This window comes from Eurypyga helias, unplaced genomic scaffold (assembly GCF_000690775.1).
Source record: "Eurypyga helias isolate BGI_N326 unplaced genomic scaffold, ASM69077v1 scaffold27322, whole genome shotgun sequence".
In the NCBI taxonomy this organism is placed as follows: Eukaryota; Metazoa; Chordata; class Aves; order Eurypygiformes; family Eurypygidae; genus Eurypyga; species Eurypyga helias.
This window is the reverse complement of record NW_010235776.1, coordinates 1-25,559: the sequence shown is the minus strand read 5'-3', so window position 1 is coordinate 25,559 and position 25,559 is coordinate 1. Positions and strand designations below refer to the sequence as shown.

Here is a 25,559-nt window from a genome sequence, read left to right as displayed (position 1 = left end):
CGTACGAGGAGGGAGGGGACTGCATAGCTCTACACCTGTACTCACAGCAAGTCGGAAGTGTGACTCTTGCACCGTGCTGCTCCTCTGTCCGCATTCTGTGTCAGTGTGGGAACAGAAGCACCCCGGTTCTCTCTGTAGCTACAAGAGGTGTTAGACGTGAATGCCCGTTCACATCTAAGATTAGCTTATATAGCATGTGATTCTGCCCAGCGCTACGTGGCAGCACCATTCTGACAACAGCAGTGTTAAACAGCAGAGTCAAAAGGAAACCAGACAAAGAAATGTCAGTATTCATACAATTTAACAAAGCTCCCCACTTCCTTTTACAAAAAAAGCCCCAAAAGATTTTAAGCAAAGGGTAATGTCCTTCATTCACCACTGTGCAAATCTTTCAGGCTGTCAAAGTGACTTCAAAGCTTCTCCAGCCTGTCTGCTCCAGCCAAAGCCCTGATATCTGTCCTCAGGCTTTTGTGATGTACCCTTCCCTGATAAGGAAGTCATAGATTTTCCTGGTTTTGTTCACGTCGATCTTGATGAGTGCTCTCGCCTGCGCCAGTCTCAGGCCTCCTTGTTTGTTACACTCGTTCACTAAAGCAGCTTTGTATTCTAAATAGGCTCCGGGGACCAACCTCACCATCTGACAGAGCTGGAAGACAAAAGGTGAAGTTAATAACCACTAACACTTGTCAGCTCTTCCATTCTGCGATCCCTGTTGGGGGAGTAACATTGTGTTTTTCTGAAAACATTTAAAATGTGGGTTTTTTTGTATGGGGGAGGCAAACAGTAATCACCTTATGAGCTGTTCCTATCCACAGGTAGGGAGGGAGGAGCTTGCTGGCTGCTGCATCCAACAACATTCCTAACTAAAAAACAAACTAGGAGGATGAAAGCAAGCTCTGGGCTCGCGGGAGCGTAACTATGAGTGTGTCCTGTGTGGGCGTTGTTCTTTGCAAACCAAGGGAAGTACACATGCCAAAGAGACTTGCAACCAGCAATTCAGCATGCTGGAGGAGAGCCAGGGAGGGCATCTGTCTATTAATCCCCTGCAGACTAAGTCTTTAATACCTTTCTACAAAAGCAGCTACGCACACAAGGCCTGCCCCCTCCGGAAGTCTAGGATGGAAGCGGTGCAGGGAGGGCATTATGTGTTTGGAAGTTCAGTAAAAGGAATTGCTTTCAAAAGCCCCTGCGCTCTGCTCTCGGGCTGCAACGCTCGCCAATACCAGCCGCCTTCCAGGCGGTGCACTGTATTACTTCCGCTGGAGATACTGTCTGTCTCCTCCTTTTAATAAGGAAAGCCTTAAGGATTGTTCCTCACTGATAGGAAATTGCAGAATTCAGAGGAACTCAGACTTGATGTCTCAGCTGACGAGGAAATCAGATTCCCCATGTACACTGATGTCCTAGCCACAATTATTTATACTCTGAGTGGGGCCAGACATGCCGTGTTCCATGGTGAATCTATGATCCCATTTTCAGTGCTGCTGTCTCCAGTGAAGGGGAAGCAGCTTCCACGCAGGGGAGAAGTCTGAAATACACCTGCATTTCACATACACTGACATCTGCCTTGTGGGCAACCTAAGAGCAGATGATGGCTTCTATTAAACAATACAGCTTTGATTTCAATAGTTCCCCAGCGCTGCCTTGCACTGGATTAGAGGACAGGCCCATGCTGGGCTGGAGAAGCAACTGAGCCCCTTGCTGCATCGTTTACCTCTCCTGGGGGTTGCCGCTGGGGTTGTGGTCCTGTTTCTGTCTGCTCTGATCCTTCCTGTGCCTCTGACTGCTCTAGGTGACCATGCAAGAGCACTCCCTACGGGACTGCAGCAGGCCGAGCCAACAGCCCGTGACTTAAGGAAAGGCAGATTCCATCCTGCCACAGGTGCACACAGAAAGCTGGGGGTAGAAAGCAGAAGTGTGCCAAGACCATGGAAAGAGCAGTACAGTGGGATCACCTCCGTGGTTCACACCAGTGTGAGTGAAAACCCAACCACAGCTGGTTGAGGTTTGGTTGTGAGGTATCGGTGATACAGACAGAGCTTTGCTATTCAGGTTCGGTGATCTCTCCAGTGAAGCCCTTGAAAAAATCCACTGCCAGTTTTAGAAGCAACGTTCACTAGGAAAAAATAACCCTTCTGCTCACCCCAGCCTCTCAACAGAGGAAGAGAGGACGTCAGGCTCAGGATGTTTACAACAGCACCTTAGCACGCTGCACCTTTCTTTGCTGAAGAGGCTAATTTGCTGCAGCCACACTGTGCGTACAGTGCAGTGAGTGAAATTAAGAATCTAACTGAAAACCTGAATGATTATTGTGAGCAGGAAAGAGTAGTCGGGGAGTGTAGCTGAGGTGATACTCGCAGCACCTGAGACAGATGGTGCGAGCACCCTGCACCGCAAAGACGAATTTTTACACAGATTATCTTTCCCTTCCTTTCCTCACCTCCTTCTCCTTCTCATTAAGTTTCTCCGTCCCTGGGAGACCGGTGAGGTTCAGTGGAGGGGCACTCCGTCTACCTGCGGAGACAAGAAAGGAGAACACTGAAGAACTCGGAGCAGTTTGGCGGTGGCTGTTCCTTAGGTGTATCATCACAGAGGCACGTCAATCCCCGGGAAGTTAACCCACTACGATCCCAGTTACAGACAGGGTTACTTAGGGCTGAACTCAAAACCTGCGCTGATTTGGTAAAAGGTGTGATTTTGCAACCCACAGCTGAGCACTGTGAGCACTTGGCGCAGGCTCTCACACTGTCAGCCCCGGCTCGCTGCCTTTTGCGAGGAACCGGAAGGCAAGTTTTCTGTCAAACTGGGCTGTTCCTCCTGACTAAACCGACTCTTCCAGCCAGGGTCAGGGAGGACAGTTGTGCGTGGAGGGTGTGCCCGGGGGTGGCCGGTACGCAGGACTAAGTCCCTGCAGGTGTGAAGCCACTACCCTGCGAGGCTGCTGAGATCATTTAGTGGTGTGATCAGCACCCAATCTCTCCAGTATTACTGACAACTTCATGAAGCAGAGTTTTCTTTAAATGCCTTTAAATATGATGAAATCATAGAATAGTTTGGGTTGGGAGGGACCTTAAAGATCATCTAGTTCCAACCCCCCTGCCATGGGCAGGGACACCTTCCACTAGACCAGGTTGCTCCAAGCCTCATCCAGCCTGGCCTTGGACACTTCCAGGGATGGGGCATCCACAGCTTCTCTGGGCAACCTGTCCCAGTGCCTCCCCACCCTCTCCATGAAGAACTTCTTCCTGATATCTAATCTAAATTTCCTGTCTTTCAATTTAAACCCGTTACCTCTTGAAATATTGTAAATCAAATGCAGTTTGTGGGTTTATTTTCATCTGTTACGATAAATGGTACTGAAAGAAATATTACATGGTTCTCACTTTCACTGTTGTACGTAAATTTGGTGAACTTTAACTGAAGCTTAAACTCTCACAAAGGCTGTCTGCTTGCAGGTTGTGGTTTTCTTTCCAATAGCATTCTTTTTTTTTAACTCCCAGAGCACAGAAAAAATAACAAAGGGTAATTTATTTACATTTTGAGAAAGTCTGTTGTCCCTGTGCTGTGGATTGCACATTTGGCACTGTCAGAGATAGGTGCCTCTGTCCCTGGAGAGACTTCCCAAATTTGGCAAAGGCAGGAGATCCTGGAAAACCCACAGCTCCTTTTTTCCAAAGGACTGGGCTGGCCACTGCTCCAGACCCTGCCCTGTCCAGGTCCTACCTCTGGGACTGGGAGTCTCTCCATGGATTTTTCCTGTCTGCAGGAGACAGATGGGAGCCTGTCTGGGTGAAGGAAGCCTGACCAGAGGGAGAACTAAAGGCCTAGAAAGAAGCTGGAGTAGTGAGTCTCTGGTAGGTGTAGATGAAGTTATTTCCCATCACTGCTCCCTCCTCCTATAGCCTAGAACAAGCATGCTATGTTGAGACGGGACAGAATTTGGTTTTACTTTTTTACAAACCTAGGAAATAACACAAACTACATTAAAGAAAACATATTACGGCTGCAAAGTCAAGATCTCAGAATCTACAAGTTAAACAACATTAATTTGCTCTACTGTATATTCAGTATGATGCAGCCTTTAATTATAGCCACGTGGCAGTCTTTCCACAGTATCCTTGCCTTATTCAGTATGCAGGATGTTTGCTTAATTGCCAACTACGTGGTGTTTTGTTTGGGTTTTGTTCAACATGTGATACTGGTTGTAGACACTGCATGCTATCTGAGTTCCAGAGGCAAAACCATTCACGTTCTCCTGGGCTCTTCTTCACTGGACACTGAACATACTTGACAAAAAATTAATGTCACTCTTCAGCTGAGGGGATACTGTCCCCATTTCAGTGACACTGGATGCCCAGCCTGAGATACACAATGCTATTTCCTCTCCAAAACACCATTTCTTAGCAATCACCAAGTATGTTTAAAACATAGTGCATACTGCAATGACTAATTTCTTGGTATCCTGACCCAAGCTTCCAGGACTCCTGGCAGAACATACAGACTCAGTGTTCACCTCAGAGAAATTTGGGTCAAGTGGTTTATCATCATCCATATAAAAACTAGATGTAGAGGCGGAGCTAGAAGCCAGTTTTCCCTGGGGACATTTAACAGCCTTATAGTAAAACTTTATCCGAGTCTCATTCATTGCATGTTGTCCTGTGACCTCAGTAAATGAGATGGGATTTATGGATGTCTTGTTCACAAGGGCCTCGACTGACCCCTGAATCTGCCCCTACTCAGCCTGGAGAGAAGTATGGATCCTCTTGGTGGAAAAACCCGTAATTTGTGATTACAGAATTAAAGAATATAAAAGCATATTCATAGAAAAGGTAAACTGAAGTTGCATAGACAACCTGTATCGTCATTCTGTCAGGCGGGAGTGCTTGATGCTGCAACCACTGCCTGCATCACAGGCAACTGGGTTTTGGTGTTCTGCCCTCCCAAATCTGCTTTCTGTCAGGTCATGCTGCTATGGTGTGTGCTACACAGCTTCACTGAAACACTGGGTTAGCTTATCTCTTAAAGATAAAACTTTGTTTTCATGTGAAGATTCTTTTCTTTCCTGCCTTGTTAATGTAGCTTTAGGATGGGTTTTCCATTTGTAGCCAGAAAAATCTAGAAATTCAGCAAAAACCCCTACAGGATTTGCACGTGGCATAAGTTGCTAATTGAGGTAATGCTGACTTGTGCAGTGCTTCACCATGAGGCTTGAGGACTGATGCTTTTGCACGGAAGCAAAAGAGTCACTCTCCAGCTGGCTCTCAGAACAACATTTTATCACAGACCATCATCTAACAGTTACCTGAATTTGAAGGAACTGGTACCGTGGGACTCAGGCCAGAATCACTGAAAAGAAAGGAAATTTTCAAATTGCTTTCAAGTTTTTTTTAATAACTGCATATATTGCTCTGAAATTACTTCTTCCCCAACTTTTAATAACTATACAGTTCAACATGCATAAGCCAGGCCCTGATCTAAAGTCAACAGGATTTCTAAATATTTAGCACTCCTAGATTGATGACCTGTTTAAAAAAAAAAAGGGTGGGGGTGGGGCACACAATTAAAAATTCAGTGGACTGATTGGGGAAATTCCAGATAATCTTCTCTGACCACGTAGTATACAGGATGCATTTCCTTTGCACTGCAGCTTGCTCCTTAAATCAAAGTGCTTGTGCAAGGTGACTACACATTAATAATGCTGCTACATCTAAAATCATCTAAACCATTTCAAGTGTCATCTGTGCCCTCATTAATATGCATAAAGACCTAATTTCCCTCCATGACTTTATTAACAGCAGTTAAGTTCCTGAAATACAAGATACAGAAAACTGAGATTCTGAGCCCATGCCTGTACTTTAACAAGCACTACTGCTGTTATCCCCAGCTTCCTGCTCTTCTGAATTTTGCAGACTGTTCCCACTGAAATAAATTGGGAATGCCTTTGTTATTATCACAGAGAGAACTGTGTTTGATGCAGCTGACAGAAGCCCAGGTGTGTAAAATGCAGAGTCTTACTGCAACCGTACATATCGGCCTGTCGACTGAGCCACTGCTGGCAGGCGCTGCTGTCCTGGATGTACTGCAGGACTTCCGAAAGCATAGTGCGCTTTAGGCGCTCCTCATCTCTCGTCTTCTTGAGGTGATCGTACGTTCTGGCACCTATGGCAAAGAGACACCGCATGTCACCAGCCGCCTCAGTCAGAATCTTCAGGCGGTTGCTTTTCAACTTCAGGAGGGAAGTGAGAGAAGCTGTGGTCGAGCTCTGGACCAGACTTGGCTGTTCTCCTTCATGACAACTATTTGGCATGGGAAGGTATTAGATTCCGCCCTGCACCCCTCCCCCCATTAATTTCAGGCCAAAACAAAACAAAAAAGGCTTCCATGCTCCAATTCCAAGATAAAACAGGCCGTTTCACTTATGTGGAGGTCTTAGGCCCCTCTCCAGATATCACACTTGTTGACAGCCAGTGAAAGCATCCAGAGAGAATGCACTGCAGACCACCGTGCCACGGCATTTTTTTGTCTGGATCTTTTGTAGAGCGGTGACTAAAGCAGAGCGCTGCTAGACAGCGCGTTCTCCAAGCCGATGGCTCAGACTAGCTTTAAGAAAGCACGGCTGGACCCAAGTATTATTGCTAAAGCCTTGTTCAGTTACAGAGCTAGGCAAATGCCTTTCAGAAATAAGTGTCGTCTTATTCAACACATCCTAAGTGTTGTAAAATCATCGCTGCACACCTTGATGAATGGGAATGGGCTGAATAATGAGACAGCGCGTTCTCCAAGCCGATGGCTCAGACTAGCTTTAAGAAAGCACGGCTGGACCCAAGTATTATTGCTAAAGCCTTGTTCAGTTACAGAGCTAGGCAAATGCCTTTCAGAAATAAGTGTCGTCTTATTCAACACATCCTAAGTGTTGTAAAATCATCGCTGCACACCTTGATGAATGGGAATGGGCTGAATAATGCATCAGGTACTTACTACAGAAACTGGTTGCTGCTCTGTATTCCTGTAGTCGCTTGATCTCCCTTCGCAGCTCAAATTCCACTGTTTTAGTCCAAGAGTAAGCAGGAGGGAAATCCGAAAAACAAATGTGGGTCAGTGGGGGTGGCAGTGAACTGTGCTGTGCAAGAACATCGCTATTTCTTACCTGTCTACGCAGTTCGGCTATAGAGCCCACAGAACCACAGACAGGGTGAACCTCTGCGCGAGTCTGTATCAGATCGCAAGCTCACTGTGTACTAACACTCCTTCCTCGCTGATTTAAGCTGGTTTCTAGCATTTGTGTGCTCAGAAAAGTTACTTTATCCTCACGCTTTGATAGTCCTTTTGCCATGCCCCAGACAAGGCACATAACAATAACGCAGGATTTCTGGAAGGCATTTCAATAGGTTTGAAAAACTACTCCATCCAGGCTCCTTATAGCTCTAATATTGTCTTTGAACTACGATTTTCATAGCTGGACATTCCAGATTTTTTCCTGGCAGATAACTCTCTTTCTGCAGCCAGTAAGATTCAATACCCGTGTTTATTTTCCTCAAGAGGTATTTACTGCCTATAGCTTTTATCAGCTGGCTGCCAGGCGCTGCGTAGTTTTACAGTGAGCAAGTTCACTCGTCTCGAATTTGTTTACTCATACTACTTGGAAGATGTGCACAGTGTGTGTACTTGACTGTCAGGTTAACTCGAGGGCCTCGCCGTCGCTGCAACAACAAAACTGGGTTCCAGGACTAGCACTCACATGTGGGACTCATGATTTTGAGGATCGTACTTTTGGTATTTCACACAGGGTGTCCTGCAGATAGAGTCACAACTGTTTAAATGCCTTGTTCCTTCTAGCGAGCAACAATTTTCCCAGTGTAAGTCACAGAATTAAGCAGGATGTGATGACTCGCCCTGGAATTTGACTAAATGCATACTATGATTATGCATAAAGCCTCAAGATGATTCGGTGATGGAACAATGCCTCTCCCTTTAAGGTAAGGGACATAATGACAGCTGTTCTAAATAACTATGTACACGTACCATGTTCAACATGTATCTTTCAAAGAATTCACAATTTGCTGCCAGCTCCCAATTGCTCAATACAGACATAAATTTTAGGGATTTTGTTCTTTCAGTGATAGTCAGAGTAAATGAACAGTGGTCTTTTGATAAGAAAATACTACTTCTAACACATGACCAGCATGTTCAGTCGACTGAGAAATGAAACAAAGAACTCAGAGACAGTTTAGTGGAAAACACCCACTTGCTGCTCATTTAATGTATCAAACCACAAATATATTTGTTTTTCTAAGGCAGGTAGATGGGGGAGGAGGAGAAAACCAACATCCTGCCCTCCAGGAGTGGTATATGTTTAGGAACAATTGTAGATGATGCAACCTCTCATTATGCCTATTGAAGAACATATATGCTAAAATCCTCAAGGTACTTACATGCGTGGCTTTCAATGAACTTGTCATGCTCCACCGGTCCGAGAATTCGTGCAAATCGTCGCATTGTTTCATAAAGGTCTTGAACCTCCTTTGGATATCGCCTTTCCAAAACTAGTTGGGAAGGGGGGAAAAAGTGACATACTTTATCACTCCTACTGTGAGAAGAAAACAAATTCAGTGGAACCTGAAGCGACAACCAGCTTCTGTCAGCTGCCCAAAGATCCAGATTTGGTACACTTCTTGGCCAATTTGGTGTCACAACTACAAACTGCTGAGTAAAAAGCAACCAAATTATACAGCCCTTAAAATTCTAAAAGCATAAAGGATGATATTTAAATTTTTGATCATTTCTTAGAATAGTGAGATGCACTTAAAAGGCCTAGATTTCACCTCCACCCCTCTCCCTACTCAGTGAAGCCCAAAATGCTTCTGAAGAGCAACTTGAGGCAGTAACTAAAACACTGAGCTGGGAGTACCAGATGGTTTGAAACAGTCAGGGCAGGAAATCTGCTGGAATTCAGACCATCTGAATACAGTCCAGTATACATAACCCACACTGGTGTGCTGGAAACAGTGAACATTCAAAGTTTTGCTTCCCAAATAGAGGCCACTTTAAAGTGAAGCAGTTACACCTGATACTCACTCTGAAATTTTCTGAGGTTGATTAGGCCATGATCTCTTATAATTCTGTAATTGAGAGCAAAATGGTATTAATAAAAGGCATTAACTGTTGTATTACATCAAAAATAGAAAGGCCTCAGAAGAAACTTTGATTTAGACCATCAGAGGGGTCTAAAAGTAAACACATATGAAATGTCCATAACCCTTGAGCTGAGAAACATGACGTAGTGATGCAGCACGGCTTTAAGCAGGGTAAATTTTGGATAGGGGTGTGTATTAGTCCAACTCTGACAGTACTAAGCACAAAGGAAGCTACAATTGCCTTAAAGGTTTGAAATTGCTTCTTTAGGCAGAGATTTTGCATCTACAGTGTCTTGTAACTTGTCCTTCCAAAAGCAGAGGTAAAGGAATGTCTCATGAAGCATCATTACCAGCTTCAGAGACAGACAAACGTCCTTGTGCTAGAGCAAGGGGGAGAGGTGGACTGTAAATTTCACCGCTGGGAGCAGGATAAAGGAATTTTTCCATGTTTGGTGGTTTAGCCTGAGACTAGCTACTATGAAGAAAATTAAATTTATCCCAGCCAAAACCAGCACACCATGACAGCCTAGATTTTAAAAAGAGGAAAATGATTTAGGTAACTCCTAAGTTTGAAATGCTCCTGACAGGATCAGGGAAATGAGCAGAGTAAAAAGGCAGGTGAGATATTTACAAGTGCATGACAAATACATTTGTCACAGGTTTCAGCAAATGTCATGTGGTCATTGCTATGTGGCGATTCAGTAAACACATGACTTCTGCAAATTTTAAGAGTTACTACGAAGTTGAGCTTGTCAAGGTCAGGTTGGAATTTGCTCTACAAAATCCACTGTATTTTCCTTAGTATGTAGAAAAAAATATTCCTGTCCTGTGTAGAGAAGCCTTTCTGAGAGTGGCATGAGCATTTTTATGGCATTTTCCAGATTTTTGTCCCATCCTGCTGTAGAAACTTTACAAAAATGGACACCAATCTGAGTTCTGTAGCTGAGGCTTCTGGCACTTTCTTTCAGTATGACATGATTTATCCTAATGGAAATTATACCCCATAAATATTTTTTATTTATGAATTACAAAGAACCAGGTCAGTACACATCAACTGCCACCTTCACTCAGCAGAACTATGGTGTACTATGAGGAGAAGGAATGGAGGAATCTTACTCCAAATTACTAATTCTTCCAGCAGGGAGTAATACAGCAAGATATAATTTTAACTACTGAACAAAGTATTTGAAAACTATAATAAAATTGAATTTAATGAATAGACTGAGTCATTCTAAAAAGCTGTCAAATGAACTGAATAAATTATTCAAACTCACATCAGCAATATAGCTGTCTTCATTACGCATTGTGGGAAACTAACTTTTGGACCACTAAGAATTAAAAATAATGATGCAAACATTCCTATGGAGAAAATGGGGATCTTGCAATCAGTCACAGACTGGTAGATTTTTTTTTTCCCTAAAGTAGAAAATAATTGTCTGCAGTCCATCAGCATTATATAGGGAACAAAAAGAACAAAGATTCGTCTCCTCCTAGCCCTGGAGCTGTGACCAGTTTCCCAGATAGTATTTCTGTTTCTCATTCTGCAAAATCATAGAATCATAGAGTCACAGAATGGTTTGGGCTGGAAGGGACATTAAAGCCCATCTTGTTCCAACCCCCTGCCATGGGCAGGGACACCTTCCACTAGACCAGGTTGCTCCAAGCCTCATCCAGCCTGGCCTCAGACACTTCCAGGGATGGGGCATCCACAGCTGCTCTGGGCAACCTGTCCCAGTGCCTCCCCAGCCCCTGCGGGAAGAATTTCTTCCTGATATCTAATCTAAACCTCCCCACTTTCAATTTAAACCCGTTACCCCTTGTCCTGTCACTACTGGCCCTTGTAGTGGCCACTTGATCTCCTCCGGTGTGCCAGAAGCTTAGTTAGTTATGTATAACTGGATCTGGGATATAAATATAATAATCTGGGATATGAAGAGCACTGTGTAGACAACTTTCATGCACTAAAGAGGACTGAAAAATGGGCTTTTCACAATTAATCACTTGTTTTCTAAGTTCAAAGGAGAGTTATGGTGTGTAGAGGTCCTTTGTCATCCATGTGTACAAAGAAGTATCAGAATCTGTTAGTCTGTTTTCTGGGCTGGTACCATGGCACAGCCATGTGCCCGATCTTAATCTGAGCTCAGAAGGAGAACCGCACATCCAAGATGAAACCTGTCATACAAATCTCATAGCAGAAGGTCTCCACGCATGGGAATTGTCTGGAAGGATGCTATAGGAAATCAATTGTGTTCAGTATTAGGACAACACCAGGCACCAAAACATGGTAATGAAACAAAAGAACACAGTTATTTCTTGAAAACTCACTTTTTTCTTCTCTGTCTTTCCTTTAACCTGGAATGATAGATATCTACAACTGCAATCTTCAGAGCTGCAAAATAATAAAAAAAAGATTACAGAATACATAAGTGATCACTAATTTTCAAGTCTTTATGTTGATGGAAGACTGAAATGGTCACTGTACTTTGCTGTTTTAAACATCCTGTGGCAATTTTACAGGGACACAAACTCACTAGAGGCTAACCTGCAGACTATATGTGCTACCTGCAGAAGCTTTCTTTTGCTTACTTTTTCCAAATACATTACTGCCTGTAGATGTAAACCTGGGTAGATCCTGAGAACGCCTTTCCTCTTTCTTCTTGGAGTGTTTTACTATTAGCATGTACATGCAATTGTTAAATATTCCTTCTCCTGAAAAGCAAATGTATCAGATTTAAGGAGCTGAGGTATCATCTTTGGACAAAGGCTTCTTTGCACAGAATAAGGAACTCCAAAAAACAGAAGGACGTAGTTCTGAAGCGTAAAGATTCAAAGTAGCCTTTGCTATAGTTCTTAAAAAATCTACAAGATTTCAGCTTGTTAACTTCTAACTTATCAGTCTGCCAGAAGAACAAAGAGAATAGTTCAGAACAATGTGAAGAAGCCCAGGAAAAAGCCATGTTCATTAGAAATCATATCCTTTTCAAAATCAAATCTGTCTGCAGCGTGGCTGATCCACTCAGAGATCCTCCAGCTTCTTTTTCCTGTAGCTATTAGGTTAATAAATTTTTTTTTGGTAAATTCTTGAAAGCAAAAGATAAGGAGACACCTGTCACCTTCCCTTTGCTTATTCTGTTAAATAATGCAAAATTTTAGGTCATTAAATAAGCATAGAGTTGGCTTTTTTCCTTTATGCTAATCATTTCAATATGCTCTCAGAAGGAAGCAGCTTAAGACTTGTCAGTGGGTTTCCAGTCAGTAGAGACAACATGGAGCTCCTAGAAACGAAGCAAGAGCACGTCCCCTTTCAGCCCACTGTGCCATGTACACAGGGGTGGGCCAAGCGTGACAGCACCCAGAATCCACTCCCCGCTCTGTAGCTGCAAGAGGAACAAAACCGATACCGGCAGTTTATTGATTGCACTCGCCAATAAATAATTAATAGTGCAATTAAGAAAGAAGTCTGGTTATGTGTCTATTTAAAAATATATATTGATATGTAAAGACCAGGAAGGCCCTAGCGTCTAGGCAATTCATCTGTGCCGTCCTCTGGGTAATAAAATTTCTGACAAACAGGGATAGCTAAAGCCCAAAGGCTGGTTGTGTTAGCTCAGGAGACAACAGTTCTGAGTTTCACTTGGCTGAGCCTGTATTAGCAAAAACATCTATACAGAATGGATCCGATGTTAATCACGGGGATAGCAGGGATGGTACAAAATTCTTACTTCTTTTTGCAAAACCAGAGTGTTCAAGAATCATCATGTATTTTCAGAAAGAGGTGTTTAAGTTTTCTAATGTAAGAACAAACACGGGTAGAAAACTCTCCTTCTTTCTCAAATGTGGGGACAAGAAATTGGGAAATGCAGGAAGTTAAACATGAATGAAATATATTACTAAGTGTTGGAATCTGTGCCAACTTACAAAAAATATTTTTATATCTTTAAACCCTCTGCAAGCTAAGCTAACGTGTTATTTTCTGAGGCTTGTGTGGGCAGAACTTAATAAGTACATGCACAAATTGCATTGGAGAATCTCTATAAATATCGCAAGTAATTATGCACCTATAACCGTTGCATTTGGATGTTTTCACCTGAGTGCACAATATTCTGAAAGAAATTATGATCAGCTGGGGAGGGGAAGAAACATTCATGAGAACAAATGAAAGGGAAAAAAATGGAGCTTCTGCTTACAGAAAAATTGGTATTTGCTGCCACATGAACTTTTGGAGGGATTTTTGTTTCTAATAGACATATTCACACAGGAACGGCCGATTACAAAATCTGGAATGCGTGAATAACTCGGACCACTATACTGTTACATGCTGCATTGGAATGAGAAAAGAGATACTGTACGAATTAAAATGATTTGCCTGTGCTTTTCTCCATAGATTATACTCGGGAGGCAGTCGTTTGTACTGGTAACTTAAAATAATCCAAGCTGACATCATGTTCGGAGTGTCCATTTTGGGAAATGATAAGGTTCTTTGAGCTGGTCAGAGCAGCTTTGAAGGATGTAGCGACAGGCAGAAATTCAAGGCTCCTTTCTCCATTCCAAAAAAATCCAAATATTTTGGTTTCTCAAGAGTGTGTCCAAAACAAGTTTTTTGCTTTTCATTTCTCTTCAGCCTCATTTGGTCTGCAAACCCTTTTTTTTGAACACTAATGAGTGAGACCTTTGTTTCACACTAGCTAACCTCTCTTTGGCATGCAAGACCCAAATAATGGGAAGAATGCAAACTAATCAAAGTAAACAGGCTGTGTATCCAGTGTGTGCCTTGGTTGGTACAAACTTTATGGCTACAATCCCAATTCACCCTCCCTAGAGGAAAGCAGAACCTTAGCAAACAAATATCTGCCTTCAGACTGTATCAGGAACTTCCACAAAAGAAAAAACATCATGTAATATTTACAAAGACATTGCCTGCCTTGTATCTACTAAAATGGAATTTCACTACTGTGCAGCCAGAGTCGCAGTCTAGTTCCACTCACTTCTACGCCTGCGGTTTCAGCAATTATTCCCCAGTGTTAGGAGTAAAAATCATTGACATGAGGAGGAAAGGGGAGAAAAAAGCCAAAAAAAGACAAATCACTAATGTTTTAATTCAGTCTGATGACAACTTGCAATTCATTAAATATTCAAGCACTCTGGGCTGAATTAGATTTGTAACTAGTTGTTTCTTTTGATCTGCCCATTATATTTTTGTTTAATGGCAATAAATATTTTCATGCACTTATTATACTGCAAGTACTGAATAAAAGTTAACAGTTCAGTAAGTTAACCAAAATATGAGAGATTTCTACCATCTCCCTAATAACACGAAGTGACTGAACAGTATCTATGACCCCCTGTGTGGTGGGACGTGCTGGTGAGTCAGCAGGTAGAGGTTTCTGTGTTCCCCGAACAAGGCTGCCTGGGGTTTTTCCACTTTATATTAAATTGCATTCTTCTTTCTTGTGGAAATACTGAGAAACTTGTTTAGTGTGACACACGAAAATACAACAAGGAAAATGCAACAGTATCAGGAAACAGAGGTCAAGTAGTTTAGATCTAGAACTTTTAATAAAATTATTTTTACCAGATTTTAAGAAAAACAGAGCAATTTGGAAGCAAGGGAAGAAGGAGGAACTCTGTTCCAGTGAAAGCATCAAATACTCCCGTGTTAACGTGCAGGCCAGACACTGCAGCACTGATCTGTGACTTGTGAAACAAAAGAGAGACCATAGAAACTATTCTGGCTGGTGAATTCTCAGGGTATGGCTTGAGTGACTTTCAGAAAATGGAATATAATAGTTTTCAAATATTAATCTTTAACCCAGTGAGGTTTAATATATGGCAGGAAAACAAACTGAGGTATTTCACACCAACCTGATACTTAATCTATGCTGCAAGACCCACTGGGCTTCTCTGGGCTATAAAATATGTTAAACCCCTGGTTTACATCCTTATCTTTTAAGTTTGCTGTTTGGCCAGCAAAAACGTGTCTCAAGCAGGTGTGGAAGATGGCCACAGAGCTGCTTCTCAAGGATGTTTCTGTAGACCTAGTGTGAGAAGTTTGCCAGTGGGCAGGGCTGGTGTAAGAGGAACGTTAGAGCTGCTGCCTGGAAGTGGTGGGACAGTCACCCCTGGGAGAGATCACAAGCATCAGGGCCTCTGGTGCTGCCTCCCAACCTTCTCTGCCCATTACCTAGAAAGAGTACAAAGGTTTCTTAAACCATCCAAATGCCTGTCCCTGCCCTCAGATCCAAACGTTGAGCCATTTTCTACAGCATGCCATCCTACTCTTAGGTTACACAAGCCGTTCTCAAGCAATCGAGCAAAGTCAGCATCTGAGATCTTTAAAAGGATGTGGCTCCTTTCTTTTTTGTATTAACTTGGAGAAGGAAAAGATGTAATTCCAAAGTTTCTATTAGAATCTAGTTCCTTCTCTCCCCAAGATGTCTCATGTAGAAGAAAAACAGCTGGCAAGATCCTGGGACTTCATTTTTTAGAGACATTCTCTCTCACGTGGGCAGATCTAGGACAGCTGTGGGAAGGAAGCTGCCAGAGTCCATGAGCTAAGAGATCGAAAATATAGTTGGTCACACTCCATAACCTCTGCCAAACAGTTTTCACAGGACAAATGCCTGACATCCTATACTAAATACTGAAGGCAACTGAAGAATGGACTAGAGAACATCCAATGAAATTATCAGGCAAAAGATTTGACAGAGAGAAGGAAGTATTTTTTCACTCATCACATAATTAAATTGTAGGACTCCTAACTCAATTGTGGAACTCTCTGCTACAGGATGTTAAGGGAGCAAAAGTACAAATATATATAGTTCTAACAGTAGTTAGCTAAGTTCATGGTCCTTTGGTCAAGATGGTCTGAACACAACCCATGGCTCAAGAAGTCTCTAAACTCATCACTGCAAGAAACATGGAAGATACACCAAAAAAAGCATCTGCCTACACTTGCCTTTTGTTACATTCTTCTCCTGTGCACCTGCTATGGGGTACTAACAGTACACTGAGCTAGACAGACCAAAGGCTCTGACCCTGCATAGCTTTATGATGTTTGGAAGTGATGAGGAAAGCTGATTTTGCATTCAGACCGACACCTTAAACAGGAGGCTGGTAGGAGATCTCTGAATGGCTGAACTGTGCAGTGGGAGGAAGACAGGTGTGGGGGCTATGGGAGACAGTGCTGGTAAACCAGCTTGAATGTGTATTAAGCTACTAATTAATGAACAGAACTATGAGATTATTTTGCTTTTTCAGTTTACCAGGACTCAGAATAGAATGTGGAAGCAAGAAAATGTTATCTTTTATTAGTAATAAAAAGAAACCGTAGAGAGATGGCATGATGAATCTGTAACATGTCCATAAGCCAGTACCCTTCTCAGTAAACGAAAGGGAAGCGAGGCTGATATATGATCCTCATAACCTTTTTTGAGCCAAGGGAGTTTGCATTCCTTAAAGCTGTGTGTACAGTGCTAAATTTCAAACTGATTTTTTAAGTTTGGAAAGACTGTCTGTACCTAACAGGATTTGTCTGTCTCCAAGGGATGCTAAGGCTTAGAACTGCCTGACACAGATGGGAGAACTCTGAAGCATAAACACAGCACTTTTAAACACTATATGTACTTGTAAATATGGGGAAAAGTATGATCTTCTCTGTGGATTAAAACATCATTGTAATAATTCCTGTTATTTGGTATTATTAAGGCAGCTCCAGTCACTCAGTAGCAGTAATTGGACTTGTACAGCAACCATCCTCTTCACAATAAAAAAGTGTTGTCCCATACAGCAAACGCTACCATAATTCAGCGTGCACGTTTAACACATGAAAAACCACACAACTTCAAGAGCAGAACGGTTTCAACATGTTGCACCCAGTCTTAAGCTACATACCTCCTTGCTGCCTGTATTAGTATTTGTCCTGACACCATATTTCCTAAACTCCAGGGGTTAGAATAAGTGACAGATCTTCTAAGAAACCAGATGTAGTAGGGGGAAGGGGTATTAGCAACAGAGAAGAAAGTGTTCCTCTTTCTGCCTCAGAACAGAAGCTGTGCCTTGCTATGATGCTCACAAACATGCAGATGGAAAAAATATCTTCCAGGCAGGGAAGGGAAGTAATGTCAAGGCATTTATGTTTCTGGTTTTTTTAACAGGCCAGTAGGTCTGTTTATTCAACACTGATGTATGGCTACCTGTTTCCAGACAACCTGCTATCTCAGATAATTTGCTTCTACTTAGCTAAACTTTTCTCTAGAGTTTATTCTGAATAAAACATCATTCGTGTCTCTCCTAAAGAGATGCCTGCTACTGGTGGGAACTATTTGATCTCTCATGTTGTACTTTACAACTGGCTACATTTCAGTAGTGAGTGAAGTGCATTATTCTGTATATAAAAGCCATTTGTACTTCAGTTGATTAAGAGCTTTTAAAAGAGATTTGAAAGTGAGGACCATAGAAACACCAGTGTTTAAATCCCAGCACACAAAAGTGAGACCATTAAAAATGTATGTTCACTTTATAAAAAGCCTGTAGAGAAAAAGAGACCCAATGAAATGCTTGTAGGCACTCTGAAACATTGTTTTCAGACAATGTACAAAAATATGGAACTTACCATGCAAAATGTCTGAATCATCTTCTACAAAATCAATATCTCTCAAATCCCATTCAGCGTAGTTGTCAAACTCCTGTTCAGAGGTGATTAATAAATTGTTACTAACTAGCATGAAACCTGGCATCAAGTTTCAGTACACGTAGAAGCAGTGAGAACAGAGAAAGTTACTCATACATAGTTGTACAAGGTTCCACCCTCGAGCAACATACATCACAGGGGAGCTTTAACTAGGGAATATGTAATATGTACCCCCATGGTTGGAACTGGAACAGGATGCTGTGATAGGATAATGAGAATTAACCAGGTAATCTCCATGACTCCCACACTGTGGTGGAAATTCTTCTTAAATGAACGAAAACAACAAGCCCCTGTATGGTTGAATTCATGACTTCATGTACAGGAGTTTAGGAATCGGGGCCCTGGGTCCACAGCTAAAAACACTGAAAACAACGCAGGTCTTTCAAGTGATCTCTGGATCAGGCTCCTGTGTGCTTCTCCAAGGCACATGAAATAGAAGCATGCCCAAGCTGACCCCTTTTGCTAAGCATCTAATTCACAACATCTAGTTTGCTTACATAAGGGCCATTCCTTACTGGACATCTGGTGGTAGCAGCATGCCTTACAGCCTGCACACACAACGCCAGCCGCTCCGATTGCCTGTGAGCAGCTTTGCAGGCCTGCAGCGCCATCTCTGTAATTAAATCCTCAGTTTAATCACTCTGTCCTGTCCTCTATTCTCATGGTTTTTATATGAAGAGTAAATACCCATAGGAAGGGGCAAACAAGTGTGCATTTGCTGATCTTGCACTGAGTCTTACCTCAACAAAGTCAGCTCTCGCTGGCATGTACCCAGCCATATCCCTGGAGAGCAAGGAATCGAAAGTAGGCCGTGGGGGATCATCAGCAGCTAAAAAAATAAAGTTTTTCAGTTGTTGTGTAAGACTTGGGGTCTTTTTTTAACTATCTGTAAATAGGTGTTTCTTTTGCAGGAAAAGTGGGAATAATTCGTTGGAGAAAAACACCCTTATTGGGCTTTCATTCAGCGTTATAGTCAGAAAAACACCCAAGTTCATTCAGAGAAAAATGCAGTAATCTGGGATCTTCTTAGTATTCAGGAAAGTCAAACACGGCAATTCAAAGCAATAAATAGGCTGTAAAATGTAAACTCTACATTTAAGAGCCCAGCATCCCCCTCGCCCCCCCAGTAAACCTCCGCAGATCACTTGGTCTCAGCGTGCAAGTTCTTTTAGTCAATAGCAAGAGGGGTGTTAAGTCTGCCATTTACAGGGGCGGCAGTTAAAGCTACACAGCTCTGAATCTTTACAGCTGAGGAGCTCAGTGTTTTACAGACAACGATGGACTAAGGCTCACAACACTCCAGTGAAGGAGCGAAGCATTGCAAGTCCCAAACTACACATAAAGCAAGCTGAGGCACGGAGAATTTGTCTTGGCCCAGGACATATAAAAAAATCCATGATAGCCAGGGACAGAACCAAAATTGTCCTGTTCCTACTGCTTTACCCCTAACCACTTTATCGTGAAATTTAAACCCCCAGATTCCATGCAATTCTGGCCATTCTGGGGAGCTTTATAATGGAACAGTTGCTAGACTGGGGGAATTCTAAAGATTAAGGAAATTTAAGGAAAACTGAAAATTTGTTAAATTGCTGAAAATTAATATATACTTTTTAGAAGGTCATTTTAAAGCAGGAGGTGTGAATCAACATAGCTAAAAGGGAATGATTTTATAACAAACCACATCAGTTAGGCTTGGTATCCAGTGGATAATCAGATGAAATGTTCTGAAGGTAGAAAACCCTTCGCAGTGAACATTGCTTCGCAGGGTCCGGACAAGGCAAACACCCACCCCAAGCATGGGGGTGAGAAGTCACACTGGGACTTACCATGAAGGTTATACTGTTATACTGTGCCACATGCGAAGCAGCTTTCAGGTGGCTTGTCCTTTAAATGAATATGCACAGCCAGGCTTTTGCTGTGGTGATTTCTGTGAATGACCATTTCCACTGGCTGTGTAGGAACTTCTGGTTTTGAGAACCTGATGTTTGTATCACAACACCCTGTTCCCTCCCTTTTCCCGCTGAGCTGGCCGCCTTGTTTATTTGATGCCCCAATGATTTAATACAGTGTGAAGAAAACCCTAGTACTAGCATTACTCAAGTCAGCCATGAGGACAAGCTCTCCTTTTGGGAATGAAAGCAAACTGCACGTGCAGTGCATGCCTTTCTCCAAAGGCTGCCCATACCAGTTTTGGAAGAGCAGAGTCCTTGCGGGGAAGCTCCCTGCATGTGCTAGCGGGCGGGGGATACTCACGGTGGAAAGGAATGGCTGTTTCGTTGTGCTGTGCCTCCTCCGCCTGCTTCAGGTTCAGTAATGTAGATGCAAACAAGGGATTGTTGATAAAGTGTTTCATATAGTGTTTCTCACACTCTTCCTTGGATTTTGTACACATCTGGTTGGCTACGTCCTGCCTGAAGTGGGGAGAAGGGAAGGCTTAGTATGAAGAACACAGAAATGTGGAGCGTTTTTTTCTTTCTCCAGTGGGAAAAGATAATTTTGGACAAGATATTATCAGGCTGTCTGCAGAGAACTCTCTGTGATGATGGCTGAATTCACATTTTGTGTGCCAACACTGAGCCAATACTTACACGTTTGATACAGTGCTAGGGAGCACTTTTTTGGTGGGCATGAGTAATGCAAACGCCCTGGCTGTACCAAATCTTTGGTATGCTTGAAATCTAGTATTGTCATGCTAGAGCTTTTTATACATTTTACTAACTCCAGGTAATGGTAAATTCAACGACTGGAATTGCATTCTGCTTCTCAAGTTTCTCTTTTGATTTTAACTGGATAGAGGTTTCCCCTTTCGTGCAGCAATGATAAACAGGTTTTCTTAAACACTTAAATGGTTGTACAAAACACGTACTAGAAATCTTTGCCAAACTTTCTTGGAAAAGCGGTTGACTAGAAACATGAAGTATTTCGTCTTAATAAAATGGCTGTGTAAGACGAGGTCTTAAAACAAAAATCCACCAGCAGCAATCATTTTAATTTTTGTTAAACTGAAAATTGGATACAAGGGATTCCAGGAAGAAAAGTCAGTTTTTCCTTTATTTGGTAAAGGCTGAATAAAGTCAAGTGTTTAAGGAGAGAGTTAAGACTACTTGTATTGATAAGCAGGGCAAAGTGTACTAGACAGCATACTTGCAGACAAAACTGCAACCAGTCTTCAGTCTTAATTAGGACAGCAATGTACACATAAGAACACACTGTTCTGTTTCAGTGAATTCTGGAATTCCATGCTTTTAATACAGCTATTTTTTTCATGAAGAGGAGAGATAACTCATGACTACAGATCTCCTTTATTTACAAATGCGTAGAAATCCTGTAGCAACTACAGAAATTAACAGAACATAATGTAAAATATTAAGTATTTCCAGTGCTCAACCCTAAAGAAGCAGGAAGCCTCCAAAAATAACAATACCTACCTAGTCAACTATAATCAAACCAAAACTACACAAGGTAAGAAATTTTGTAGTTATTTTTTACACAGGACTAAACTGAGGCACAGAAAATCTTGTGCAATCGTTGAGCTCTTTCAGAACCTGGTGACTTTAATGCAAACTGAGGGAACTTCATCTTTCACTGGAGGTGCCCTGCATCACACAACAAGCCTTTAACAATGTCCTCATATATCTAACAGCAGATTTAAAAATAGTATCTGGTACCCCAGTCTTCCACTTTAGCTGTTAAATTAGTGTCTCACACACAGTAAGTCACTGAACATTCAATGTGCACTAATGTACTCAACAGCAAAATCCAGTGATAAACTACCCATCGTTCACTGAAGTTGGCTGAACCACTAAATTCTCACCAGTTTCCAAATCCACAGTCCATCACGGCTTCTAGAAGAGCCATTTCCTCTTGAGCTGTCCAGTTAGGATCCAAGACAGGGAAATCTGAAGTCTGGAGAAGAAAAAATAGAAAAAAACTGTGATCCTCTGCTATAATCCACTACATGAAGAACAAAGAAGTTCCAAACCACAGGGCAACATAGTATATAACACTGGTAGCTTTAAACCTTCTGTCCCATGAAACCTGATCAAATAATCGTTGAATTATTTATTCCATTGGGTCATCAACTACAATAAAAACTAATTTGTTGCTACGAGTCTCCTGAATACATGGTAACACGTATCTACCAGCTGCAATTCAACAATGTAATGCTACAAAACACAATAAAAATTACTGAAAGCTTTTAAAATGAGTAATTTTGGGGTAGAAAAAACAAGAACAGAGAAACAGAAGTTGATTCGTATGGTTACAGAACTGGAAGTCTAGTGAAATGCATTGTGCTATCTAGGCACAGTAAAAAAATGTAGCTTTAAATGTCTCCACTATTCCATAATGTTCCAGGTGGACATTTTTCTTTGCTCTCAAGGAAGATTTTTTCTTTTCTTATTAGTTCTCAACATCTGGATCAAAGAATTGTACCAATTAACTATTCAATGTAATATTAATAAGCACGGGTTTAATTCCTGGGAAGGTATGAAAGCTCAAGATTGAGTAAAAGGAATATTTACCATTATCTCATAAGTATGATCGCTTTGATGTTTCTTGTATTCAAATCCCCGTGTGAAACACTGAAGAACAGAAGATTAGCATTATGTTAGTCTCTCACCTCTACGCTGAAAACATTTTAACTGATCCCTTTTTTCCCTTTATTCTCTGACCACTGGGTATCCAAAACTGACCTCATGATAAGCTGAAAAAGATACTCAATTTATCTGATTACATTTTAGAAAAAAACATAAAAGGGTAGAACTATCTGTGTTAAAATTATGTTAAAACTGTGTTTGATTCTTCCTTGGTCTTTTGCAGCAAGACATAACTCCTGTGAATCTACGTACTTTTCTGTTAAGTATTTATGGCAGTTAGGCAGGTGAAAGCAGCTCAGTGATATGTTTGAAAGTGGATGGTTCCAGGAGGAGAGCACAGAGCTTTTCTTAAGTATGGAAAACACAGTTTCCCTTTAATCTTGGTTCTCTGTTTAAAAATGACCAGCATGTTTGCAGCTCTTTTCAACAGTTAAATTTCTGTATTTTTAAGTACAGGTAAATGAACAGAAATATAGCCAATATCCAAAATACCGTTTTGTGTATTCTGTACATATCTGAGCACAATGCTAAGTTTTAGAGGTCACTGCCATTTTTTAATCATAAATAATGCAAATGTATTTATTTATTTAGTAATTAAAACTAGCAGTACTTTCTGTGCTTGTCAGATCACACACATAATTTTTAAAAGAACTCTATCTGGTCACAAACAATTATTATTAACATTGCAAACTTTTCCCATTTTTTTTTTTCATTTGGGAGGAAAAAACCGACATGTGGTGGCACGGAAAGGGTGCTTCTTGATGGCTTTTCTTTTCCGTGCCATAAAAAATGCCAGAAACGATACCTCTCCAGACATGCAGCGGCATGCTCTATTAAACAGTCAGGGTGACTGCATGTCTTTAGGTAGCTTTGGCTGCCTTCACAAAGTTCTCCTTCAGCTGCTCATGCCTCAATTCTTCAGCCTCCAAGATTTTCTTTGTCATTTTCCTGTCCCTGAGCAAATAAGTGTGTTGATACAAGTTTACAGAGACCCGTTATTAATGTGTTTATGGAACAGCTTGGCACTGGACAAGCCTTTGATGACTTTCTCAAAGAAATTAATGCCTTTGCTTTTATCCTTGCACTCACCTGCAAACACAGGAGGAAGGGAGGAGGCCCGCACTCAGCACACTTAACGTAGGGCTCTGTGAGGTATGAAGAGCAACCTCGGCATGGAGGCTTATCAAAAGGGTCATCTGTGAAGCCAAAAGTAAATCTCATGCAACACAGACAAGGTATTGGTTTTGCAGTCACCTAAATTCACTCGTGACCAGTAAGTTTAAGCGAACTCAACTGTATATAACCTCTTTCCTACTGCAGCTTCTCCAAATATCTGTTAAAAGTTCCTTGTTCAGCTAGTTGCAAGAGAGATGTTGGCACTGCATCCCCACTACAGCTGATACACTGAGGGCTAAACTTGAACTTGTGCAATGGACTTGAAGGAAAATGCCCTCTATAGCAGCCTCCTAGCACACCTCAGCAGGATGCCAGGAGCTGTGCTAGCTGGCTGATTTGACCCTATGCCCACACTCCTGTTCTGCACTGAAGACCAGACCCACAGCCTTATTTGTGGAGAATACTGCACAGACAGCTACAGTCTCTCACCCATCTACCTCAGGTCAGACTCGTACAGTGTATTGCTGTGGTTGCAAAGGCATCAACAAGATTGTTCTGTAACCCATCCAAACCTCAGACTCTGCTCAGATTGCTGAACAAGGAATAAAAGAAACACTGGTCTGCAAGTTTTTCTTATTTTGTTCATTGCAAAGTAGTCAAAATAAATAGACTGTCAAGTTATGAGCCCCATTTTTTCCAAGAAAATGGATTTGAACTAGCCAAAGTGTAAAAAGTAGATAGAAAAAAAAAGACCTGGATTGACAGTGAATCATTCATGTACTCATGCTCGAGAATTTGATCAAAGAAGTGACTCTGTGAACCGAATACTGCCAGTTTTCTCTCTCCCTCGCCCAGACGGCTGCTAATGTCTTCAAACAACGGCAAACACTTTCCAAATGTCATCTTATGGTACTTACTACTGAAGGAGGCCAGGCGCTCCATTCCTCTCCCTTGGCGGTGTTCTTGGCTCCTCTAAGTAACCCTGTCTTGCCTAAAACCCCGTAGTGTAAGCCTTGTCCCAACCAGTAAGTCCAATAAGGGTATTCTCTCCCTGCAGACGTCTCTCACAAAGCCCTTGCAGATCAGATCCTCCCTGAATGCCCTGAACAGAAAAGAAAAAGGGCTGTCAGCAGTCTTTGTAACAGGAACCATGACAATGCTGAGAGTCCATTTTCTGCATATGAGAAGAAATCCAGTGCGGAGAGACAGGATACAGCCTAAGGAGAGATGTGAAGTGGCGGGGATATAAGCCAATCCTGAACTGAGGCTTTCAGTGGGAATGTGCTGAGCAGAGAGTTATGAGCAGCTGTTGTGCAAGAAAGTGTTTTGCTCCTCCAAGAAGCACTGGGAAGGGAATGAACAGGTTAGTGGTGGCATGGACACAGCAGTGCAAAAATCTACCATTCTCATGTCAACCATATTTTCAGTGTTGACGGTGTGGCAGCTTCTATGAATAGGTCTGATTCACCAGCACCTGTACAGTGAGGTTCTACACTGCTGTTCACCATCAGGGAATTGAGATGCCTTCCACTGTGGGATCTCCAACATGTCTCACTTTTACAAGGTATTTTTGCTGGGAATGGCTCAGGTTTCTCAATTACTGAAATTCATGTTTCGCTTTCTAGACTCTTCTCCTCCATGCACCACATGAGGAGGCACAGTCCTGCGTCCAAGGGCACCACTGAAGCCACGCAGCCCCTCCATACAGATGGGAGCTGCATCCACTCTGGCTACACATCCCTGCACCTCCGCTTGGATCCTCAGCAAACCAAGAGCAACTTCCAGGCTGGACTTTCCACCCTGGGGCATGAGTGACAGCACACAGACTGCTCTGGGCACTCACCTCACTGGTGAGCTGCAAACCACAGCAGCGCCGTCTAGAGGGCTGCTTGAACCTGTGCACCACCAACTGCCGACGCACTGCCAGAACCATCACAGCAGCACAGGCTATTCCTGCAACAGCCCCGGGCACTCCCCCGACCCCACTCCCTACGCCACACAACCCACTCCCCAAATCTCACT

The 25,559-nt window shown here is 42.3% G+C and overlaps 1 protein-coding gene across 1 annotated transcript; it reads right to left on the bottom strand.

Moving 5' to 3' along the window:
- Positions 1-201: 201 nt before the first annotated feature.
- On the bottom strand, positions 202-24,599 carry TADA2A (transcriptional adaptor 2A). Its single transcript, XM_010146869.1, has 15 exons — positions 24,455-24,599; positions 23,511-23,617; positions 22,347-22,406; positions 21,638-21,729; positions 20,077-20,234; positions 18,564-18,652; positions 17,746-17,818; positions 11,460-11,523; positions 9,076-9,119; positions 8,433-8,543; positions 6,979-7,044; positions 6,027-6,159; positions 5,303-5,346; positions 2,441-2,514; positions 202-646 (listed from the first exon to the last, which is right to left on the bottom strand). The coding sequence occupies exons 1-15, from the start codon at positions 24,477-24,479 to the stop codon at positions 461-463; spliced, it is 1,326 nt and encodes a 441-aa protein (XP_010145171.1). The 5' UTR covers positions 24,480-24,599; the 3' UTR covers positions 202-460.
- Positions 24,600-25,559: the final 960 nt, after the last annotated feature.

What these genes read in the sequence shown, in the direction of transcription:
- TADA2A (XM_010146869.1), bottom strand. Translation starts at nt 24,479, where the DNA reads ATGGAGCGCCTGGCCTCCTTCAGTA. An exon ending in GACTGTGGATTTGGAAACTG is followed by an intron (nt 20,235 to 21,637) that starts GTGAGAATTTAG and finishes TCCCCACTTCAG; the next exon opens with GCAGGACGTAGCCAACCAGA. An exon ending in TTAATGAGAAGGAGAAGGAG is followed by an intron (nt 647 to 2,440) that starts GTGAGGAAAGGA and finishes TTTGTCTTCCAG; the next exon opens with CTCTGTCAGATGGTGAGGTT.